This window comes from Xylona heveae (genome assembly GCF_001619985.1).
Source record: "Xylona heveae TC161 unplaced genomic scaffold L228scaffold_4, whole genome shotgun sequence".
NCBI lineage: Eukaryota > Fungi > Ascomycota > Xylonomycetes > Xylonales > Xylonaceae > Xylona > Xylona heveae.
In genome coordinates, this window is record NW_017264196.1 from 1,916,109 (window position 1) to 1,935,522 (window position 19,414).

The 19,414-nt window shown below is 48.2% G+C and overlaps 9 protein-coding genes across 9 annotated transcripts; 4 read left to right on the forward strand and 5 right to left on the reverse strand.

Moving 5' to 3' along the window:
- The first annotated feature begins 54 nt into the window (after positions 1-54).
- Positions 55-2,049, forward strand: L228DRAFT_282447 (hypothetical protein). Its single transcript, XM_018335997.1, has 3 exons — positions 55-557; positions 973-1,117; positions 1,249-2,049. Exons 1-3 carry the CDS (start codon positions 94-96, stop codon positions 1,798-1,800), a joined length of 1,161 nt encoding a protein of 386 aa, XP_018189314.1. The 5' UTR covers positions 55-93; the 3' UTR covers positions 1,801-2,049.
- Positions 2,050-2,444: 395 nt separating this feature from the next.
- On the reverse strand, positions 2,445-3,301 carry L228DRAFT_267729 (40S ribosomal protein S15; the record flags this gene model as incomplete). Its single annotated transcript, XM_018335023.1, has 5 exons — positions 2,445-2,514; positions 2,576-2,872; positions 2,955-3,012; positions 3,181-3,199; positions 3,284-3,301. The coding sequence occupies 5 exons, from the start codon at positions 3,299-3,301 to the stop codon at positions 2,445-2,447; spliced, it is 462 nt and encodes a 153-aa protein (XP_018189315.1).
- A 530-nt stretch (positions 3,302-3,831) lies between these two features.
- On the reverse strand, positions 3,832-4,692 carry L228DRAFT_282449 (ribosomal protein 60S). The gene is made up of 2 exons (XM_018335998.1): positions 4,296-4,692; positions 3,832-4,240 (listed from the first exon to the last, which is right to left on the reverse strand). Exons 1-2 carry the CDS (start codon positions 4,452-4,454, stop codon positions 4,067-4,069), a joined length of 333 nt encoding a protein of 110 aa, XP_018189316.1. The 5' UTR covers positions 4,455-4,692; the 3' UTR covers positions 3,832-4,066.
- A 393-nt stretch (positions 4,693-5,085) lies between these two features.
- On the forward strand, positions 5,086-6,570 carry L228DRAFT_123495 (hypothetical protein). Its single transcript, XM_018329024.1, has 2 exons — positions 5,086-5,229; positions 5,288-6,570. Exons 1-2 carry the CDS (start codon positions 5,224-5,226, stop codon positions 6,350-6,352), a joined length of 1,071 nt encoding a protein of 356 aa, XP_018189317.1. The 5' UTR covers positions 5,086-5,223; the 3' UTR covers positions 6,353-6,570.
- Positions 6,571-7,280: 710 nt separating this feature from the next.
- On the reverse strand, positions 7,281-9,065 carry L228DRAFT_282451 (YjeF domain-containing protein). The gene is made up of 5 exons (XM_018335999.1): positions 8,770-9,065; positions 8,645-8,684; positions 8,495-8,552; positions 8,377-8,409; positions 7,281-8,306 (listed from the first exon to the last, which is right to left on the reverse strand). Exons 1-5 carry the CDS (start codon positions 8,846-8,848, stop codon positions 7,545-7,547), a joined length of 972 nt encoding a protein of 323 aa, XP_018189318.1. The 5' UTR covers positions 8,849-9,065; the 3' UTR covers positions 7,281-7,544.
- Positions 9,066-9,344: 279 nt separating this feature from the next.
- On the reverse strand, positions 9,345-12,653 carry L228DRAFT_246610 (putative dipeptidyl-aminopeptidase B). Its single transcript, XM_018332454.1, has 3 exons — positions 10,069-12,653; positions 9,747-10,016; positions 9,345-9,644 (listed from the first exon to the last, which is right to left on the reverse strand). The coding sequence occupies exons 1-3, from the start codon at positions 12,422-12,424 to the stop codon at positions 9,553-9,555; spliced, it is 2,718 nt and encodes a 905-aa protein (XP_018189319.1). The 5' UTR covers positions 12,425-12,653; the 3' UTR covers positions 9,345-9,552.
- Positions 12,654-13,144: 491 nt separating this feature from the next.
- L228DRAFT_246611 (RNA polymerase II subunit 7) lies at positions 13,145-14,714 on the reverse strand. The gene is made up of 6 exons (XM_018332455.1): positions 14,584-14,714; positions 14,012-14,522; positions 13,864-13,944; positions 13,645-13,803; positions 13,576-13,586; positions 13,145-13,513 (listed from the first exon to the last, which is right to left on the reverse strand). Exons 2-6 carry the CDS (start codon positions 14,258-14,260, stop codon positions 13,504-13,506), a joined length of 510 nt encoding a protein of 169 aa, XP_018189320.1. The 5' UTR covers positions 14,261-14,522; positions 14,584-14,714; the 3' UTR covers positions 13,145-13,503.
- A 455-nt stretch (positions 14,715-15,169) lies between these two features.
- Positions 15,170-16,396, forward strand: L228DRAFT_246613 (DUF962-domain-containing protein). The gene is made up of 4 exons (XM_018332456.1): positions 15,170-15,397; positions 15,460-15,483; positions 15,546-15,605; positions 15,662-16,396. Exons 1-4 carry the CDS (start codon positions 15,365-15,367, stop codon positions 16,127-16,129), a joined length of 585 nt encoding a protein of 194 aa, XP_018189321.1. The 5' UTR covers positions 15,170-15,364; the 3' UTR covers positions 16,130-16,396.
- Positions 16,397-16,670: 274 nt separating this feature from the next.
- Positions 16,671-18,824, forward strand: L228DRAFT_267736 (putative ATP synthase subunit alpha, mitochondrial; the record flags this gene model as incomplete). Its single annotated transcript, XM_018335024.1, has 6 exons — positions 16,671-16,742; positions 16,954-17,123; positions 17,231-17,287; positions 17,342-17,462; positions 17,522-18,129; positions 18,182-18,824. 6 exons carry the CDS (start codon positions 16,671-16,673, stop codon positions 18,822-18,824), a joined length of 1,671 nt encoding a protein of 556 aa, XP_018189322.1.
- Positions 18,825-19,414: the final 590 nt, after the last annotated feature.

Sequence of the window (19,414 nt, forward strand, 5' to 3'; positions counted from 1 at the left end):
CCCGGCCTCCGCCATAACGTCCTACCGCATTGTGTCCACCAACGTATGGCCATGATTTTTCAAGCAAACAATAGCTGTTCCAACCCTATCAGAATGTCCAAAAGAAGGACCCTGGATAGTTTCTTCCAGCCGCTGCGAAAGAAGCAGCAACTATCTCCCGAAAATGGGACGGCACAGCGCAATGGCATTCTCAATAACCACCGTGTTTCAGGATTAAGCCAAGACAGCATTCGGCCAGAGGAAGCAAAAATTCTCGAGGACGGATCTGAGGGCGTCGGTTTACAAGATGCCCGGGAATTATCATCTCACACTACTTATCCTTTCCCAATACCGTATCTCCCCTCCAACATCCAGTCCATGTTAGGGTTTGCGCCGGCCGCAGAACCAAGCGTGATCAAAGATCAGCCTGATTTGGATTTACTTTATTTTCAGCCGTATATTCCAAAGGAGATAGCGAGAGACTTGTTTGAGTTTCTCCGCCAGGAATTGTTCTTTTATAGAGTAAAGTATATGATTAAAAGAGGAGGCGTGGAGACGTTGATCAATACCCCAAGATTGTAAGTGTAACCACATCACGATGGAGGTCGCTGGTTGGCCTTTTATCTGCTATCATTTGAATTGTATCATACATGCTTCGATTGCTTGTTTCATCGTGGGATTATAAGTTCAACTTGTCTGTTGACTTGCGTTGCGTTTAAGGGTTTCCCTTTATACAATTGCTTGTTATTCCGTTGTGCTACGTATTTCATCCTGCACTGATTTAATTATTTGCATCCATGATTCGAGCATTCGAGCAGGATTGATTTTCAAATGCCTTTTTTTGTTGGTTTTATATTCCATGTTCATTTTCCCTATTCAGGGTTTCGTATAGCAACCCGCAACGTTTGTGTACATGCGCTGCCTCTTATCATCTTGCTCTTTGTAAATATGCTCATGCTTCAGCGTAACATTCATACTGACTTTTAGCATTAGTACCACGGTTTTTGGCGTAGACGAAACCTCCCGCTTTACCGCAGACGGATCGCTGGTCGATTCGTCCACAGGAAGACCCGTGCCTAAAGATCGATATAGATGCAAACCACGACCAATCCCACAATGTCTTAACGAGCTTCGAAAGGTACGGCTCCAATTTGACTTCCTCCTGCCCAAACAATCGCTGTTGGTGTTACTTTTCTTGCCCTTTCTCTTTTCCTTTCCATACTGCAGACTTTGAAAAGCCAATGTCACTCACACCTATACCCCGCATAGCTCACAGAAGGAAGTACAAATACTACTTATAATTTCTGTCTTGTCAATTATTACGCCAGCGGATCGGACAGTATATCCTATCACAGCGACGATGAGCGCTTCCTTGGTTCAAATCCAAGTATCGCTTCCTTTTCACTGGGCGCGAAGCGTGACTTTTTAATGAAACATAAACCTCCTACTGAGAGACCCGGAGCGCCAGGAATGTCCACAGCAACATCGACGTTGTCGTCAGAAACCGCAGGTCAACCTCTCAAATTTCCACTCGCATCAGGGGATATGATTCTTATGCGTGGCCCAACGCAAGCGACTTGGCTGCATAGCATTCCGAAGCGTAAAGGCAGAGAAAGTGACCGCGGAAGGATCAACATCACGTTTCGAAAGGCAATGGTACGCGGCGGCACGGAGAATTATTACACGTATAATGTCGGGATGAGTGCAAATGCAGATGAAAATGGAGGCCGGACAGGGGAGAAAGGGGAGGTGTATCGTTGGGATGGAAGGAGGGAGGAGATGGTGCAGTGGCTTCCTCCTGAGATTAAATCAGAGAATTAGTGATAGGTCACGGAAAGGAAGTAAAAGTAGGAGCTATTCTGACGTTTGCACCGAGCACTATATGCTTGAGCAGCAAGATCCCTGTATCATTGCAGCTATGTACGTCCCATGAATTGAAAAGGATGGAATGAATTATACAGCCTTCGCAAGTGTAGGTCTATACCTGGGAGAAACACAATCACAAGATGTCTAATGTGACGTCAGAGAAGATACATAGCTGAAGCCTTTCAATCGCTGTAAAGTTCAACCACGTGGGCGGGCAAAAGGATAGCAAGACCAAAGCTTCAGTCATAGGTCGAGATGGGTATGATTAACGTCATTGCGGGTGTTTGGCCATCTAAGGACTCTGGAAGATAAGGCATATTGATATTCTCTAATGGCATTCTTCGGAGAACGTGAGCACGGTAGTCGGAAGCCAGCATTTAGCTCATTATTGAAAGTTCGCAAACTCATTCATTTCACTTTGCCGGGTGCAGTAGATCGGAAGTAATTTGCACAAACTCCATGAACAGCATTTATTCCATATCCCTAGAATTTTATACTGCTGTTGCAACGCTCGGCGAGCACGAGAGCCTCATCGTGTTACACTCGTATCCCTGCCTAATGTTTTGATCTCCATCACCCAAGCGCGAGAAACACAACATCTACTTCAGAGGAATGAAACGAGAAGAGTGGGTGGCACCAATACCGGGCCGACCGTGCTTGACGGGCTTGCTGCGGGGTCGTTAGACGCTGGTATTCCACAAGAAAATTTCGTAGTTGGAGTGAAACGTACTATGAGATGGAGAACTCTCCCAGGTAGTGGCCAACCATCTCAGGCTTGATCTCAACCTGGTTGAACTCCTTGCCGGAGTAGACACCGACGACGCTGCCGATCATCTCGGGGACGACGATCATGTCACGGAGGTGAGTCTTGACGAGGTCAGGCTTCTCGTTGGGTCTAGCCTCCTGCTTGGCCTTGCGGAGCTTCTTGATCAGGCCCATGGGCTTGCGCTTAAGACCACGGTTGAACCGACGGCGAGCACGGGCGTGGACGACATCCCGGAGCTGTTCAGAAGAGAGGTCGAGCAGCCTGAATCGCATTCCATCAGCATCCTGTTTCCTCCAAATGGCTAATATATCCAAACTCCAGACGGTGATATAGGCGAACATACTGGTCAAGGTCGACACCACGGTAGGAAAACTTCCGGAACTGTCTCTTTCTCTTGAGCTCTGGATATCGAAAGTCGGGTCAGCGTTTATTCGTATATAGCGGTTTCGATTTCGTCGTGGTAAAATTGCCCGTCCAAAAAGATTCCATCCTTTTATCCAAACTCATGTCGCCCAAAGGTATTTCCGGGTATCCATATAGCGCGTGTAAAATAGGGAAGTTGAACATACCAGCAGCCTCCTCAGCGTTCTAGACAAAATTGACCGGTTAGCGATGCGTACTGATATATCGAATGACGGCTTGCGGAAACCATCATTTGAAAGTAAAACTCACGTATTCAACGTCAGCCATGATTGCGATTATCTCTTCGAAGCTGGATTGACTCTCTTCGAAAAGCCCGTATGGGTCGCTGGGTGTTGGAAAGGCGTCGTCGTTAATCGTTCGTCGAGCGTAGGCAATCCTCACACACACTCTCGAAGTTGCGTTGAGCCGGGAGCTAAGCGAGTCTTGGCGTCCAGCAGTCCAGAGCCGAGAGACGGTAGGGTAAGGGCTTGCCCAGCTCGCCAACCTTGGCGCCTCATGCTTAGATACTACGATGGATACGAACAAGGCGTTATCAATGGCGAACGTACGTTCGATGACGTTTTGAATTATCCGTATTGTAGCTTTGGGCTGTGTGAAAATTCCTGGTGGCTGTTCATAGAAATTCTATGAGCATCTCTTGATATGGTTGTGGATGGCGACGAATGCCTCAGTAATTGGCGCTACAATATTCTCTCCCGATCAATTCAATCAACTACGCTGCTCCAGTATACACTTGGAATTTATCAGAAAGCGGCTTTAGCTGCGAAAACTATTCACAGCAAAAGAAAGCAATTCAGGGATTAACGGAATTCGGAATGATAAAAGTGCATAAATGATATATCATCCAGCGAATCATTGATGCAATTTTGGCCACAAAATCACGAAACAAGCGCACAGCATAGCACACAAGTAAAAGCCAGTGATGAAAAAGGGTATCATCCTCAAAGGACTTTCCATTTTGTCGCAGCGCTACATAATGCCTATATTTTGCATAACAGTAGTCTGCATGGCCACAGAACTTGGAGAACGCGCTTAGTCGAAGAGACCGAAGCCCATGTCCTCGTCAGACTCCTCCTTCTCCTCCTCCTTCTTCTCCTCGGCCTTCTCCTCAGCAGGAGCGGCGGCACCGCCGGCAGCGGGGGCGGCAGCAGCACCAGCGCCACCAGAGGGAACGCTGGCGAGCTTCTCGGTACCCTGGGAGATCAACTGTTTGGTGCATTAGCGAAGATGTATTTCTCGAGTTTCGACAGTAAAATCGTACCTCGGCGATGTCCTTGCCTTCGAGCTCAGCAACGAGCTTGTCAAGGCGGTCGTTGTCGGCCTCGATACCAACAGACTCAAGGACGGCCTTGACGTCGGCGGCAGAGGGGTTGGTGTTACCACCAACACCGAGGAGAAGGTAAGCGGCAAGGTGCTTCATTTTTATGGAGTCTGTAGGAGTCGTTGCCGTCAGCGCATCTGTTCCAAGGATCCATCGTCACGCACGAGCACGGCGGAGCATTTCAAATTTGTCCGCCGTAGAACTCGCGGGAGTGAAGAGAAAAGGTATCGCATACTCTTAGTTGATCGTTCAACGAACAAGAGAATCAATCGATTTAACCGCGAGTTGAGCGGAGACTGAAACGTCAAGTTCTGTGGGTTGAGGTTTGAAGAGTCGGAAAGGTTGGAGGAACCGCACGCGAAATTCAATTCAACTCGGCTCGGGCTCTGGGACTTTGCCTTGCAACGGCAAAGTCTGAGTGCGCTGCTCTAACCGCTTCGGGCCAAGTGATGCTAGGGCTCGCTTATGTCTCGTCCTTGCCGGGTAACACCTCTACTCTTCGGACTTAGCCACTGCCTGACATTTCTTTGTCCAATTATTGGTTCGGGCCCGCTTTTGGGCTTAGTTCTCGGATCCCAATCTGTAACTTGACGTCCACTTCTTCTATCATCGTCGACGGACCCTTCCCTTCCCCGCAATTCACTGACACTGGATCTTTCGCTTTCGAGTTCTCGCCCAACTCGTTCTTCTATAAAGTGCCGGTGGTGCGCGCGTAACTCTCTCGTTCTTCCATCTTCCACCGAAACCGAAGGTTGCGTTTTCTACAACACAACTGTACCCGGCGTTATGCTTAATTCCCAACAAACCCCTCGACAGCGGTGATATTCGTGCTCGAAACTTCTATCGAGAGGAGGAATACTCCCTTAAGATGAGTGTATGAACCTTCTCCTCTCGTAAAAGATTTTCTAGGATCAAACTTATCTTTTGTGCAGTTCCTCAACTCTGTCCTCTCCTCTATCGGTGGCGGGACACCACACATCCCGACACCACCGCGCCCTGCTCCAGCAGCCACGGCTCCTAGATCCACTCAACTACCATCAAGGAATGCGAGGAATGCCGCAATATCTGTGACATCCAACGAGACAAGGCCACAAGCGAATTCAGGGCAAAAACGAAAGGCAGAGGAAGAGATTCAACGCAATACGAGCAAGGCACCAAAGAATGACTCTGCGCGCCCGGCTCCGCCACCGAACCGGTTTCAATCTTCAAAGCCGATTGCACGACCTAATGGTACACTATCGAACACGCCCACATCGACAGCCGCTGCAAGAACCTCATCAGCGACCGCAACAAAAACCGCTCAACCTCCTCCAGCAGCTGCCGCATCATCCGCGGCAAAAGCGCCCCCGAAGAAGGGGTCCTATGCAGAAATTTTAGCCCGTGCCCAAGCAGCACAGAGCTCATCCAAACAGGTCGGAGTCATCAAGCACAAGCCTGTGGAGAAACTTACTCGGAAGGAGCGACTAGCTCAGCAGGCAGAGGCAGCGGCTAAAGCGAAGCAAGGAGCCTCTGGTAAAGCCCGTCCTGACGCCAAGGATAGGGCAGGAAAAGGCGCAGCTGTGACCAGTGGGAAGGGATCCGACTCAGAGATTACCAAGAAGAAGCAGCCTGTTGATGTCGGTTACAAGGGAACGATGCGGCCCAAATCCGAGGAACCCGTTTACAAGGGCACCATGAACCGAGCACGAGAAGCGCCTGCTCCAAAGGCCAATACCCCACGACCTTCTTCGAGACATGCCACTTCAGAACTCGCAAAAGCTGGAATGCCCCTTCGTCCTCCTTCCCGTTACACTTACGCAACGTACTCGGATGAGGAGGAATCAGAAGGGTCGTCTGATATGGAAGCTGCTGCGTATGAACTCGAAGAAGAAGAGCAACTAAGTTTACGCACGGCCCGCAGGGAGGATGAAGAGGCACTGAACGAAGAGAATGAGCTCAAGCGTGTCAAGGAGGAAAAGAAAAGGCGGCTGGCCCAAATGGCTGCCAAACGGAGATAAGGCCCTGCAATTGCCTCGATTCTACCCTCTTTCAACACTAGCCGTTTGACGCCCTTTCATTTGACCACCTTCCAAGTTCAATTGAATAATTCAAGACTAAATCACACTTACGTCCTAATATCTAACACCACACTCGTCCTCTCGAAACACTGCATGGCGGAAGACGAAGCATTTTCGGCGCTATCCCCTTTTATTCTCTTCTGTTTCTGTTTGCTTTTCTCCTCGCCATCCGTTCTGCATCGCTATTTGCTTTTTTTAAACACCTTCGATGAACGAATGAGCGCCAGTGTTTTTTCTTTCTCGTTACATATTATCAAGCGGAGCAAGGAGAAGGGGCGTTTTCTGAGATTATTATTCTTATCACCTGTTTATCGTGTTCAGTGGTTCTTTCCATTTGTTCATTCAATCATCAACTGCGCCTTCCATTCCTGGAATCATGCTTATTATTAACTCTGCAAACCATGCACATTCTCCCATAACGCGTTTGAACTCAAGTCCCTTCATGTTTAGTGAACCCAACAATACATTTCTGAGTTTGGGAACAAGCCGCGCATTTATTACAGACTTTTCATCGTCTGCGATACCTACCGCGTATTTGGGTAGCAGTTGTTCAACAGCATGAAATTAGTTAGGATTAGTACCAGACTGTGTTCGAGTTTGGATTAATATTTAACATTCTCATCATTATCATTATCACTTAATTTATCATCTTCATTATTTATCAATTTTACCATTATCATTATCATTGTCATCGTCACTGTCATCATCCCTTAATCTATTCTTATCAATAAATTGGTCATTGTTCTAAGTTTTTTATCCTTTTTTTTATCTCACCAGTATAACAATTAGGGCGATCGTCTCTCTCCCTCTTCATCTTTGAATAGGACATGGAAGGAAAAGCTTACTATCAAGGAACACTGTAAAGTCCACTCCGTTTCGACATTATAACGTTCCAGGAGATTCGGGCGCAGTTTGTAGCCTACCAATTGTTGCCGGACGCCCAAATGACCACTAACGGTATTGAGCAAGTACATTTTATCTAAACGATACTATAGACGCCGTATATTTTATTTCCTAACATAAGCGTGCCCGTAAAGAAGGTCTTGTTGCCATTTTAAATCGAATGCAAATGATTCGTTACTTTGCTATCGTTATCACATCAAGAGAGGCATTCTGACCTCTTAATTTTATTTTACAGCCGGCTTTCCTCCCTTTCACCAATCAGGTTCTGGAAAGCAACGGTGACTTGCTCCGTTAAATCACTCGCCTGGAGACTGCGGCCGTGCTTCTTATACGCCAACCGCGAGCACTCGCGAGTAATGCTAGACGCACCAAACGCGACGAGAGCCAACAATTCGGACTCGTCCATATCGTTTTCGTGGTCCCAGATACGGTCCAGATAGGCTTTTCGGTATGCAAGGAGTGTACCCAGAGAACCGGTCAGCGTGTCACCTTGGCCACCAGAGCGCTTGTATCCGCCTTCAATGTCGGAGACGAGCGTGCGTTCGCCATTGGAAATGTAGTCCACTGCGCCCTTTTGGATGATGGTCACTCCACCAAAAGCCTTGGCCAGAGTAGCGCATAACTTCGTCGGATCGCCATTGGTGTCGACACCTTTTGCCTTGGCGAGACGGCCGAATTCGACAACGTTGGGAGTAAGAATGCATTGCTTGTAGCCCTCAACAAGCTCAGGTCTGGTTTGTGCCAGATACAGTCCGTCAGCGTCAAGGACAAATGGCAAGTTTTGCTTCCGTGCCTCTGTGAGGACCCTCGCGCAAGTGTCGAGCATGAGTTCGTCTCGACCTAGACCAGGTCCAACAACGAGGACATGAAGACGCGAGAGCATCCCGATGACGGACTCAGCGACAGTGTCGGCATTCTCGTTTGCTCGGAGATTCTTGGATTGTCTCATGTAAGGGTGTACCATGAGGTTTGGGGAATACGTTTTGATGACCTGTGAAGGAGAAGAAAAAATGAGTATAACAGTGAGGGTATGGAATTACCCATTGCTTAGAAAGACTTACTTGACCCGCTTGAGGTTCACAGATAACATGGCTCTATTCGCTGATGGTTAATTTCTGACATTTTATTGATTTGCAGCAAGATAAGTGCAATAATTTCCAAAGGGAAGCTGGGCCATACCATATCACAGCCCAGCCGTGCCGAAGCCATCGCAGAGAAGTATGGTGCGCCAGTATAACTGCACAATGGGTGTTAGTCACGAGTAATCCAATCTACACGACCCTCATCTAGTCTCGCAGCTTGCCAGACAATAACGGGGAATTTACTTACTCTTCACTGCCGCCAATGACAGCTACTCGTCCCAATTGACCTTTATTCGAGAATATTTGTTAGATCTCATGAGATCCATGCCTGCAAAGGCAACTCTCAGGACTGAAGGACCAGATCACTCTTACCTTTATGAAACTTCTCAAGCATAGGAGGTACCATCTTGTGGACCTTTGTGAGTAGGTCCTTGGTAGTTTGGGAGACCATTTTCGACTTTAGTTGGTCTGATGCTTAAATTAAAGTGTTCGTGGAAAGTATATCGCAAATTATAGATCAGACAGTTTCCGACTGCCTTTTTCAAATTATGTCTGTGTAAGAATCAATGATGCTAAAATCTGTCCGAACGAATGTTGTAAAATCGAAGTTCAATCTAAGCTTATTAGTAGCAAGGTCCCTGGTCTAACACCAACATTACGTGCATCTGTTGTCAGCGTTGTGCTGTGTACATAGTAAACGAAACTTGGGGTGGCATGATGTCACCTCGATTCGGCAATGCTTCTTTCGGCCTCGATCAACGCTCGGACCACGTCGAAACTCCGTCTACAGAATAAGCTGTCTTTCCTGGGCTGAGGAGTCTATTATAGAATATAATAATTGTAGTGAGATTGAATGGTAATGTAACGTATTTTTATATAGACTGCTAAAGCAAGTTTGAAAAATGCAGACCAGACAACTTTGGTCAATTTGCAAGTCGTAGATAGAGTGACCCAATTCTCCTCACTGTTTGAATATATTATTATATAGATAAATCCCTAAATTAAAGAAGAACTTCTATGCTCGTAAATCACATGGACCAATTGCTTGTAAAAAGTCGTAAATGAAGAAAAATGAGAAATATGCGCCTTCATATGCCAACCAATGAGAGAAATATGCAATGATGCGGAAGATAATTTACAGGGAAACGGTTACGCCTACGGTGGCGTCGCGATATCCAGCAACGGCATTGGATTCTCTGTACGAAGCCATTCGCCGTTAAAAGCATTGATCAACCAGTTGTTGAGTTCTGATTCATTTCATCATAGTCAGCGTCCGTTAAAATTTGGTACGACAGCCAGGTCGTTCATAGTCTGAGGCTCAACCGCCAGCACATTCAGATAAAACTTACTATCGAAGACGATCCGGTACGCATTATGGAAAGAGATGCCATGGTCAGAATCAGGGAAGACGTGAACGTCATAATTTTCAATTCCAGCCAAGTCGAGCTGATCGAGCAAGGTGAGCGAATTTTGCATGTGCACGTTGTCATCGGCGACACCGTGCATGAGCAAGAACCTGACATTTTGACCGAGAGCGGTGACATTGCTGATGGAGGCATTGGCATAGCCATCAGCATTCTCTTGCGGTGTACTCATGTAGCGCTCGGTGTAAACAGAGTCTGCGCGACATGTTAATCTTCTGTTGAGCAGCATTGAGAGAATTTGACCCACCATAAAATCTCCAGTCCGTTACAGGAGCAACAGCCATACCATATTTGAAGGTCTGCCCAGCGTCCTGTTCAAGTGTCTTCAACGTCATGAACCCTCCGTAGCTCCAGCCCCAAATCGCCATTCGACTTTCATCAACATAGTCCTTGGCTGCCCAAATCTTTGCAGTCTCAATCTGGTCATGAGACTCATAATGTCCAAGGTTGTCGCGCACTATGCACCGGGCTTTCCGCCCAATGAAGCCAGTACCACGCCCATCAACCGTTACGACGATATAATTCAATTTTGAAGCCAAGTATGACTGGAAGTCAACGACAAACTTTTTGTCAACCATCTGCGAACCTGGTCCCCCGTACAGATAGAAAAGAACCGGATATTTCTTATTCTTGTCAAAGTGGGGAGGCCGACGCTCAACCACATTGAGTTCAGTACCATCGATTTTGACCGTCTGATAGACCTTGGGAGGCAGTTCATGTTCCCTTGCCAGTTGGGCGAGTGCCTTGTTTTCTTCAATAATATCTTCATACTTCTCGCTGTTACTAGGCGTGTTGATGACTTTCTGCCACGGAACGTTCGGTCCTTGGTAGGTCAATAGCGCAAACTTTGCTCCAGTCGAAAAGGATACGCTGTAATAGCCTTCTTTCGACGTATCCGTCATAGATTGCAGATCAGTACCGTCGAGCTTCACGCTGTACACGTGTCTCTGGGTGGGGCCTTCTTTCGTAGCCACAAAATACACACGATTGTTGATGAGGTCCACAGCGGATGGAGCCTGTACAACCTCCCAGCCACCGGAGGTGAGCAAGGTAGGCTTCGGATTGTCCATAGGTGAAAAATATGCGAGATGATCATAATTGTCATGAATGACGGTATCGATGTACCCATCATACGGACGACCTTGAGCGTTGCTTGCTGGAATGTATCGTGTTTCTTGGGAGACTTCAAACCAGCCGCCATCTAGAGCAGAGACATCTTGCGTCCGAACAACTTTGCCTGACCGGGACTTGACATCGATCAAAACCACAGCTAGTATATCGCTCACTCTGTTCGTTTCCCTGATCAGGACTTGTCCTGAAGAGCCTGCCCAGACGACCTCAGTGATAAGGCGATCTGAGTCAGGAAAGTCATCGTCAATTCTGACAGAAAACACCTCCTTCTTTTTGATATCATAGAATTGCAGATCAACAATGGGGTTCGGTGCTCCGGCCTTTGGATATTTAATCTCTCGCACCTCGGGGTAGCTCTCCTGTCCTTCTTCGGGCCTTTTCCCACTCGGCCTCGAGACAAAATACTGAATGGGGTATTCAGGAACGGTGGACTCGTTTGTCCGAAGAAAAGCCAAATACTGCCCATCTTCGGCCCACCACGTAGCGCTGTTTCCGCTGAAGACCTCCTCCTCGTACACCCAATCGGGAACTCCGTAAAAGAGTTCAGGTCCGCCATCACTGGTTATTTGTTCAACTTTGTCAGAAGAAAGCTCGCGGATGAACATGTTGTTTTCTCTTGTGAAGACGATTGCATCTGATTGCGGAGACCAAGATGCCAACTGAACTCTACCTTCAGGATTTCCTGGATCAAGGGCTTGCCCGGTTTGAGATTGAACGTCGAAGATCCAATACCGACCAGTGAAAGAATGACGCCAATTATGCTCTTGGTGAGAAACAACCAACACTTTCCGAAGATCATTGCTTGGCCAGACATTGCTCGGTTGCACGAGTCTGTTCCCAACCTTGAAATCGGGCTTTTCCATTAAGGTTGTGAACGCCGTCGAGGACGAATCTTTTTTCCGGTTGCGTATATCTTTCACAACCAGATATGGCTGACCATTCCCGCCATCTCTTTCGAGAAGCAAGCCATCTTCGCCGTTTGCGCCTTTGATCCAGGATATGCCGTGGGCTTTGGGCCGCCACTGTCCCGTGAGGACTTGATCGAGTGTCACTTTATGTGCGGATCCTCGAGAAGAAGTCGCTGTCGGATCATGCGGAAAGCTCGAAGCATGTCGATAAGAGCCTCTAGCGATAAGAACTATTAGAGCGAGGGCCCAGCTGCCAATGAACGCTGCTGTTAATATCCATATGATTCGTTTGAGTTTCTTTTCAACCGGTCTGGTACGCTGAGGCAAATCAAGTCCCTCTTCAAGGCTAGCAGAATCGAGCTTATCATCCTGAAAGTGCTGACCTGACTCGAGACCTTCATGGTATGAGCTCCGCGACCCGTTTCTGCCGCGCCCATTTATGTGTTCTAATATCAAGGATGTCGTTGAGGCCGATGTCACAGAATCACAGGACGGCCGACCTCCGAGATCACCTGCAGTCAACGGCTGCTTTTCTTCTTCATCATGTGTACGTTCTCCGGACATCTCGGAAGATTGTATGGCGCCGAGGGACGAGCGGGTTGATACTTTAGCTGTGGTAACCACGAAAAAGTAGAGACCGCATGTGACTAGAAAGAATGAAATTGCAGTCAAAGAGAGCTATAAACCGTCAAGACATTTCACAGTCACCAGAATGTGCCAGATGATTATATGGAGGAGGAAAGAACGAGAGGAGGCAGGCCGGGGCGCTCCAAAGGGCACGAGCTTGTTGATGGTCCGCCAGCCAGCTACGGTCGTTGCGTTGCCTATCGAGAGATATCATCGCTAAATTGAGTCTAGTGCGTCCTGATAGGGGTCCTAGATTCGGCGCTCCAGCAATTTAGATTCCTTTGTCTTAACACCTTATTGATGCCTCGTTTTAGTCAAGCCCCAATTCTTCCATTGGCTTGCGTTCACGATGATCCGGGGCTTCTTGACACAATTGCCTGGGGAATGAATAAGTTTACAATGATTAGATTATTTTGCAGTGTTTCTTTAATAAGAGTTACGGAAGCGGTCTCCACCTCAAGACCGCTCGATCCTGTTGTGGAATTTAGCTCCAAAGTTAGAGCAATGTGTTTTGCGGGGACGACTTAGATCTCACTCCGTAAAAGAAACCTATAGTAATGCCTGGTTGCATAAGCCAATCATAGGCAGGTTGCTGGCTCACAGGTGGACAGGTCACTGCATCAACCTAACATATTTCAAATAGGAACTACTTGCCCTGTCAAGGCGAGAACCATTGATTTCCAGTAAATTATTGAGTGTGACTAGAAAAGCGCCCCTTGGGTTAAAGTTGTTGTATTGGCAAGCCGATGTGAAAATATCTGATTGTATAAGGGCTATCGAACAAAGGTTGCCGGACATGCTATTAATTACACAGAAGCCGAAGTAGTTAGTTTTGCTTTTATGGATGATGGTCGAAGATCTATTGTGTCGATTGCCGGGAAACATCCCAGTCATCAATTTGAAGCGTGAGCTGTCCGCCAGTTTGATACTCAATGTGGGCTGCAGAGCCGTCTCTCGGCCGCCAGATTTAATGCAAGACTCCAATGCCCGGAAACAAAGGAAAAGAAAACAAAATATTACAAAGTCCTGCGAGGGTTGTCAGCCAAATCACCATAGTTCCGTTTCTACAGAAAAAATGAAGTATATACCCTAAGAAGTCCTGTACATGCTATTAGCAAAGGAGACACCGAGAAACTCATGGATACTGGAACACCTACTTCTTTGATACTTCCGATAGCGTACATACTGCCAACGTCACTTCTCGTACCAATGAGTTTAATGCGAATATGCGTCCCTTTCTCAATCACTTGGTCTCCGTTGTCGGTAAATTGAGGCGGTGTGGCGTTAGCATCGTACTTGATCTCAGAGGGGATCAACTATAGTAATATTAGCTTCCACGGTGCTCAGTTAAAGCCTCGAGCTATAAGGCGCTATACATGGGTAGACACGAAAACAGGTAGAGGCCCAACGTCAGCAAAAAAGCCCATCTTGTTAACCGAATTAACAACGGCGTCAACCTAGACGAAGCGGAAAAGTTATCTCAGCTTCAGAGTTCCAGCCAGAATAAATATTGGGCTTCCATACTGTCTCTCCTTTGAACGGTCTCCACACAACCGCTCTATATCGGACGGTGTATTCGGCGACACCGCTTCCAGGGATGACACGACCATCCGAGATATCGTAAGTGTCCATAACGCAAATAATGAAGTATTGACCGGTACATGTGCCCTCGACATCCTCCAGAAGGCGGTTTGTCAAGTATTCTTTGACGCGGGGCCCGAAGAACGACGGATGGAGGGTGATGACCCGCTCCAATTCGTAGAGGAAGAACATGGCGATTCCGTTATATATTATTTCGTTAACGAAACTGTATTCTTTTGATTTGCTGATTTCGCAACCAGGCCGCAGGAGAGATCGCGAGGGCAGAAGCAGGTGTAGCGGTCTACGTGCGAATTGCGCCTAAGAGCCGGAATCGTCGCAGTCCATCCGTAGCAACGAGTATGACTGCTTATCTACAGGGAAACAGTCCGAATGAATGCGCAGGTGAGCGCGGGCGGCTCACAATAAGTTGAAAAGCGGCCGACGGCACTGCTAACTATTCCTGAGATGAGACCCATCCCATATCTAGGGCGCCAGTAGAGCACTGGATCACATACCAGTCAACCTAGGAAAAACGAATGACGATGGCAAGCACTGTCGTCCACCCTCTGCTCGCTCTGCGCCTCTATGTCAGAGAGCGTAGAGGAATAATCGAATTGGAGGACGACGTTCTGGCCGCGCTAAGGGCTTGATGGAGCTGAGAATGTTTGCTGTCCAAGGGAACTTTTCCCCATGACGATGTTGGTGCTGCGATATTCGCCTTGAGCGCGTATAACGGAGAGCCCCGAAGTACCGAAGGCACGGGCCTCTCGCAGGACTCTTACCAAATGCGAATTCAGTACGGAGTAAGTTACCTTACTTTCTCCAGCTGCCGACCTTACGAAGCCCAAATACCTCACAGGATATATAATTCAACACGTTTTGAAGTGATGGAACGAGGAATGAAAAGTAAAATAAAAATAAAAATGGAAAAATTAGATGTTGCATTTAATTTAATGACTCTACTATTCTTGCCCTGAAGTGTAGTGTGCTAGTGCCCATCGAGTGATCCAATCGCACATCATCGAGTACTGTCCTCGGCAGGCATGGAAGGTAAGGTAAATCCGTCATTGGGCTGGTAGTTCAGGTGCTCGAACCACATCATTCTTTCCCCAGTTCCCGCTCCCGCTTCTGCTGCTGCGTATATCCCTTATCCATTTGATACGTCCGAACACGCACTAGATATTCTTTTTCGCTTTGATAAAGATACAGTCTTGAGAGTGAGCCTCATTTTTGAGGCATCTTCCGCGGTTCTGCACAGTTTATGGCGATTTGATCTTGGTCGCCTATCAAGGTATCATGTCGCTCAATCTGGAGAAGCAGCTTCTATTCGTACGCGATTCTTCTGACATTTCAATTGCACTGATATGCTCGACTAACCACCGAACCCGCAGTATGGGTCTTACCATCATCATCCAGTAAGAATTACGGGGGTAAATCCCTGGCACTATGTCGGCTTATGCTCAGTCTCGAACCTCAGGTCAACGTCGGTATTCATATAACATGCGTGCCGCTGATTTTGATGACGGCCTTTCTCTTTGTGAGTGTATCCCCATACGAATCTAAATATCCATCCTTTCTAATGCACATACCCAGGGCACGAATACCCCATCTTTGCCTCTACCAGACTGGCTCGTCATTGACAGCCTTCCACCAAATTTAGGCGTTATATCCTCCATAGTATATGCTGCTCTTTATATATTAATGGAACCAGTTGCCGGAGGCCTTGCAGCACCACTCCTGGTTGGTGGTGCTGCATATATGAACAAGCTCACATCAACGTACGGCATGACTGCCAACTACTGGGCTCTGGGAGTCCACATTGTTGCATGGATCGCTCAGTTCATTGGGCATGGCGCTTTCGAAGGAAGGGCGCCAGCTTTATTGGATAATTTGGTCCAAGCGTTGTTCTTGGCACCCTTTTTTGTGTGGCTCGAGGTTCTCTTCTTCCTTGGATATCGACCGGAGCTTAAAGGGAGACTGGACAAGGCTGTCGAGCAGGAAATCACCAAATTCAACAAAGAGAAGGGAGCGAAGGCCAATGGCACCAATCCCGAGTATTGAAGAAAGCGAGGTCATAATTGGTGCCGTCATGACTTAACATGATCCTCAAGAGGGCGAGTATGTAGAGAATTATAATGTTGTAAGTGGATCGATGCAAATAGTAAATAATTGTTGAGGGAAATGCATTGCGGCTTGATCAATAGTACTTGTAGGGGTAGAAGGAAGCGTGGGTTTATGCAGAGGATCAAGATTAGTCGCAAGCGATGCGATATCGAAGAGTTGTTCCTGTTCTCTATCGTCTATATATAATGATATTTTGAGATCTCCATCTTTCGTCGTCGGTGAGCTTTTCCGAGTTCCCTCGCCTTTCCCACAGCTCAGAGAAAGTTGGTGTCGAGAATGTCTTGGCAGTGGGTGGTTCCCACCAATCAACGTGGCCCACCCGTTAGCCGGTTCCCTCACTCCCCTTCTTTCTCTCGACGTCTTCTCCTCGCCGTCCTTGCACATCTCCATCCGCCATCACAATCTCCCCTCAATCCCCGTCAATTGCATCTGCAATTCCGACGGACATCTCTTAATCGTCCTCCGAATCTTTTCGAAGATGTTCAGGAACGCCATTCGCCAGTCCAGCCGGACCGTCGGCGCCATCTCTGCGACCGGCAGAATCGCTGCGGTACGTCCATCAAATCTTCATCCTCTGCGGGCTTTAATAGCCGCCAGAAGGCCCAAAAATCATCATCGCGTGTCTCAATTGGCTCAATTAAGCTTTTTTAAAGCTTGACCGACATCAAAGAGGTGTTTTTGGGACCTGATGGATGATGTGGGAGCTGGTTCTGCAGCTTTGCCTGTCCTAACCGAAGCGCTGACATTTCTGCTCTCTTTAGGCCCGGCCCGCCGTCCCAGCTGTCTTCAACGGCGCCACCAAGCAGGTCCGAACCTACGCCGCTGATGCCAAGGCTTCTCCCACCGAGGTCTCTTCGATCCTCGAGCAGAGAATCCGCGGTGTCCAGGAGGAGGCTGGTCTTGCTGAGACCGGCCGTGTCCTTTCGGTCGGGTAAGTACACTTTTGGTCGTCAATGGCGTTCAATCACCACTGCAAATTGCAATTGAAGGTGTCATAGAACCGTAAACGAACAATGAGCTAATGGTATTTCAATCTAGTGATGGTATCGCCCGTGTTCACGGCATGAACAATGTCCAGGCTGAGGAGCTTGTCGAGTAAGTTGAGGGATTTTCCCAATACCTTCAACCGGATACTGATGACTATCAAAGGTTCGCCTCTGGTGTCAAGGGCATGTGCATGAACTTGGAAGCCGGCCAGGTCGGTGTTGTGTTGTTCGGTTCCGACCGTCTTGTCCGTGAGGGCGAGACTGTCAAGCGTACCGGAGAGATCGTAAGTCTTGACCTCGGCTTGTTTGAGAAATTGGTCCGTGTCTCTAATTAATATTCTAGGTTGACGTCCCCGTCGGCGAGGCCATGCTTGGCCGTGTTGTTGACGCTCTTGGTAACCCCATTGATGGCAAGGGTCCCATCAACACCACTGAGAAGCGCCGTGCTCAGCTCAAGGCTCCCGGCATTCTTCCCCGTCGCTCTGTCAACCAGCCCGTGCAGACTGGTCTCAAGGCCGTCGACGCCATGGTTCCCATTGGCCGTGGTCAGCGTGAGTTGATCATTGGTGACCGTCAAACTGGAAAGACTGCCGTCGCTCTCGACGCTATGCTCAACCAGAAGCGCTGGAACAACACCAACGACGAGTCGCAGAAGCTCTACTGTGTCTACGTCGCCGTCGGTCAGAAGCGTTCCACCGTCGCTCAGCTCGTCAAGTCCCTTGAGGAGAACGATGCGATGAAGTACTCCATCATCGTTGCTGCCACTGCCTCCGAGGCTGCTCCTCTTCAGTACCTTGCTCCTTTCACTGGCTGCTCCATTGGTGAGTGGTTCCGTGACAACGGCAAGCACGCCGTCGTTGTCTATGACGACCTTTCCAAGCAGGCTGTTGCCTACCGTCAGATGTCCCTGCTGCTCCGTCGTCCCCCCGGTCGTGAGGCCTATCCCGGAGAGTAAGTAAGCTCGATTGTTGAATGCATGATGTCTTTGCTGATCGTTTCTCAGCGTCTTCTACCTCCACTCTCGTCTCCTTGAGCGTGCTGCCAAGCTCAGCGAGAAGCACGGTGGCGGTTCCTTGACTGCTCTTCCCATCATTGAGACCCAGGGTGGTGACGTGTCTGCCTACATTCCCACCAACGTCATCTCCATTACCGACGGTCAGATCTTCTTGGAGGCTGAGCTGTTCTACAAGGGTATCCGCCCCGCCATTAACGTCGGTCTTTCCGTCTCTCGTGTCGGTTCCGCTGCCCAGCTCAAGGCTATGAAGCAAGTCGCTGGTAGCTTGAAGCTTTTCTTGGCCCAGTACCGTGAGGTCGCTGCCTTCGCCCAGTTCGGTTCCGACTTGGATGCTGCTACTAAGCAGACTCTTAGCCGTGGTGAGCGTCTCACTGAGCTGCTCAAGCAGAAGCAGTACACTCCCATGGCCGTCAACGAGATGGTTCCCCTCATCTACGCTGGTATCAACGGATTTTTGGACAGCGTCCCGGTCAACAAGATCCTTCAGTGGGAGCAAGACTTCCTTGCTCACCTGAAGAGCAACGAGTCTGACCTTCTCTCCCAGATCGAGAAGGAGGGCCAGCTCAGCAAGGAGGTTGAGGGCAAGCTGAAGGATGTTGTCGATTCTTTCACCAAGAGCTTCCTTTCTTAAATTTGACGACGTGTCGATGGGCAGCGTCGACTGTCGAAGGCGCGGCGTAGACTAATATGGTTGATGCTAGCTGTACAATAAGCATGCTCATTTCTTTGCGAGTTCTACCATTGTAACATCTCTTCTTTCTCCGCTCGTGTATTTGTTTTGTGCCTCATTGTATCCCATGGGAGCAAAGATCTTTGTGCATATTTGCTGCATCAGAGAACGTAAAGGCTCACGACAGGCGTCGAGATTAGGAAGGATGAGATGATGATTGGAGGCCCAAAGGACGAGCTATGAAACGGTTGTACTTAAATAAAGTTGTTTTCTTTCTTGATTCCAGAATTTTGGGCAACCAAGGACATTCCGTGACGGTGGTATACTGACAATAGTTTACGAGTACGTCGTAGATTTTGTAATGTGATCCGTGTATTTGCCGCGTGCAAGCCAATGCGCATGAATGCCTTTTTAGCACCTCTTATTGGAGATTGATCAAGTTTCAATGCTACAATTACGGTAGACTAGAATTTTTGCATTTCTCGTGGATTTGCCACTCATAGATATCCAGCGCCATTGAGGCAAGAGGGCCTCTTTAGTCACACGACTAG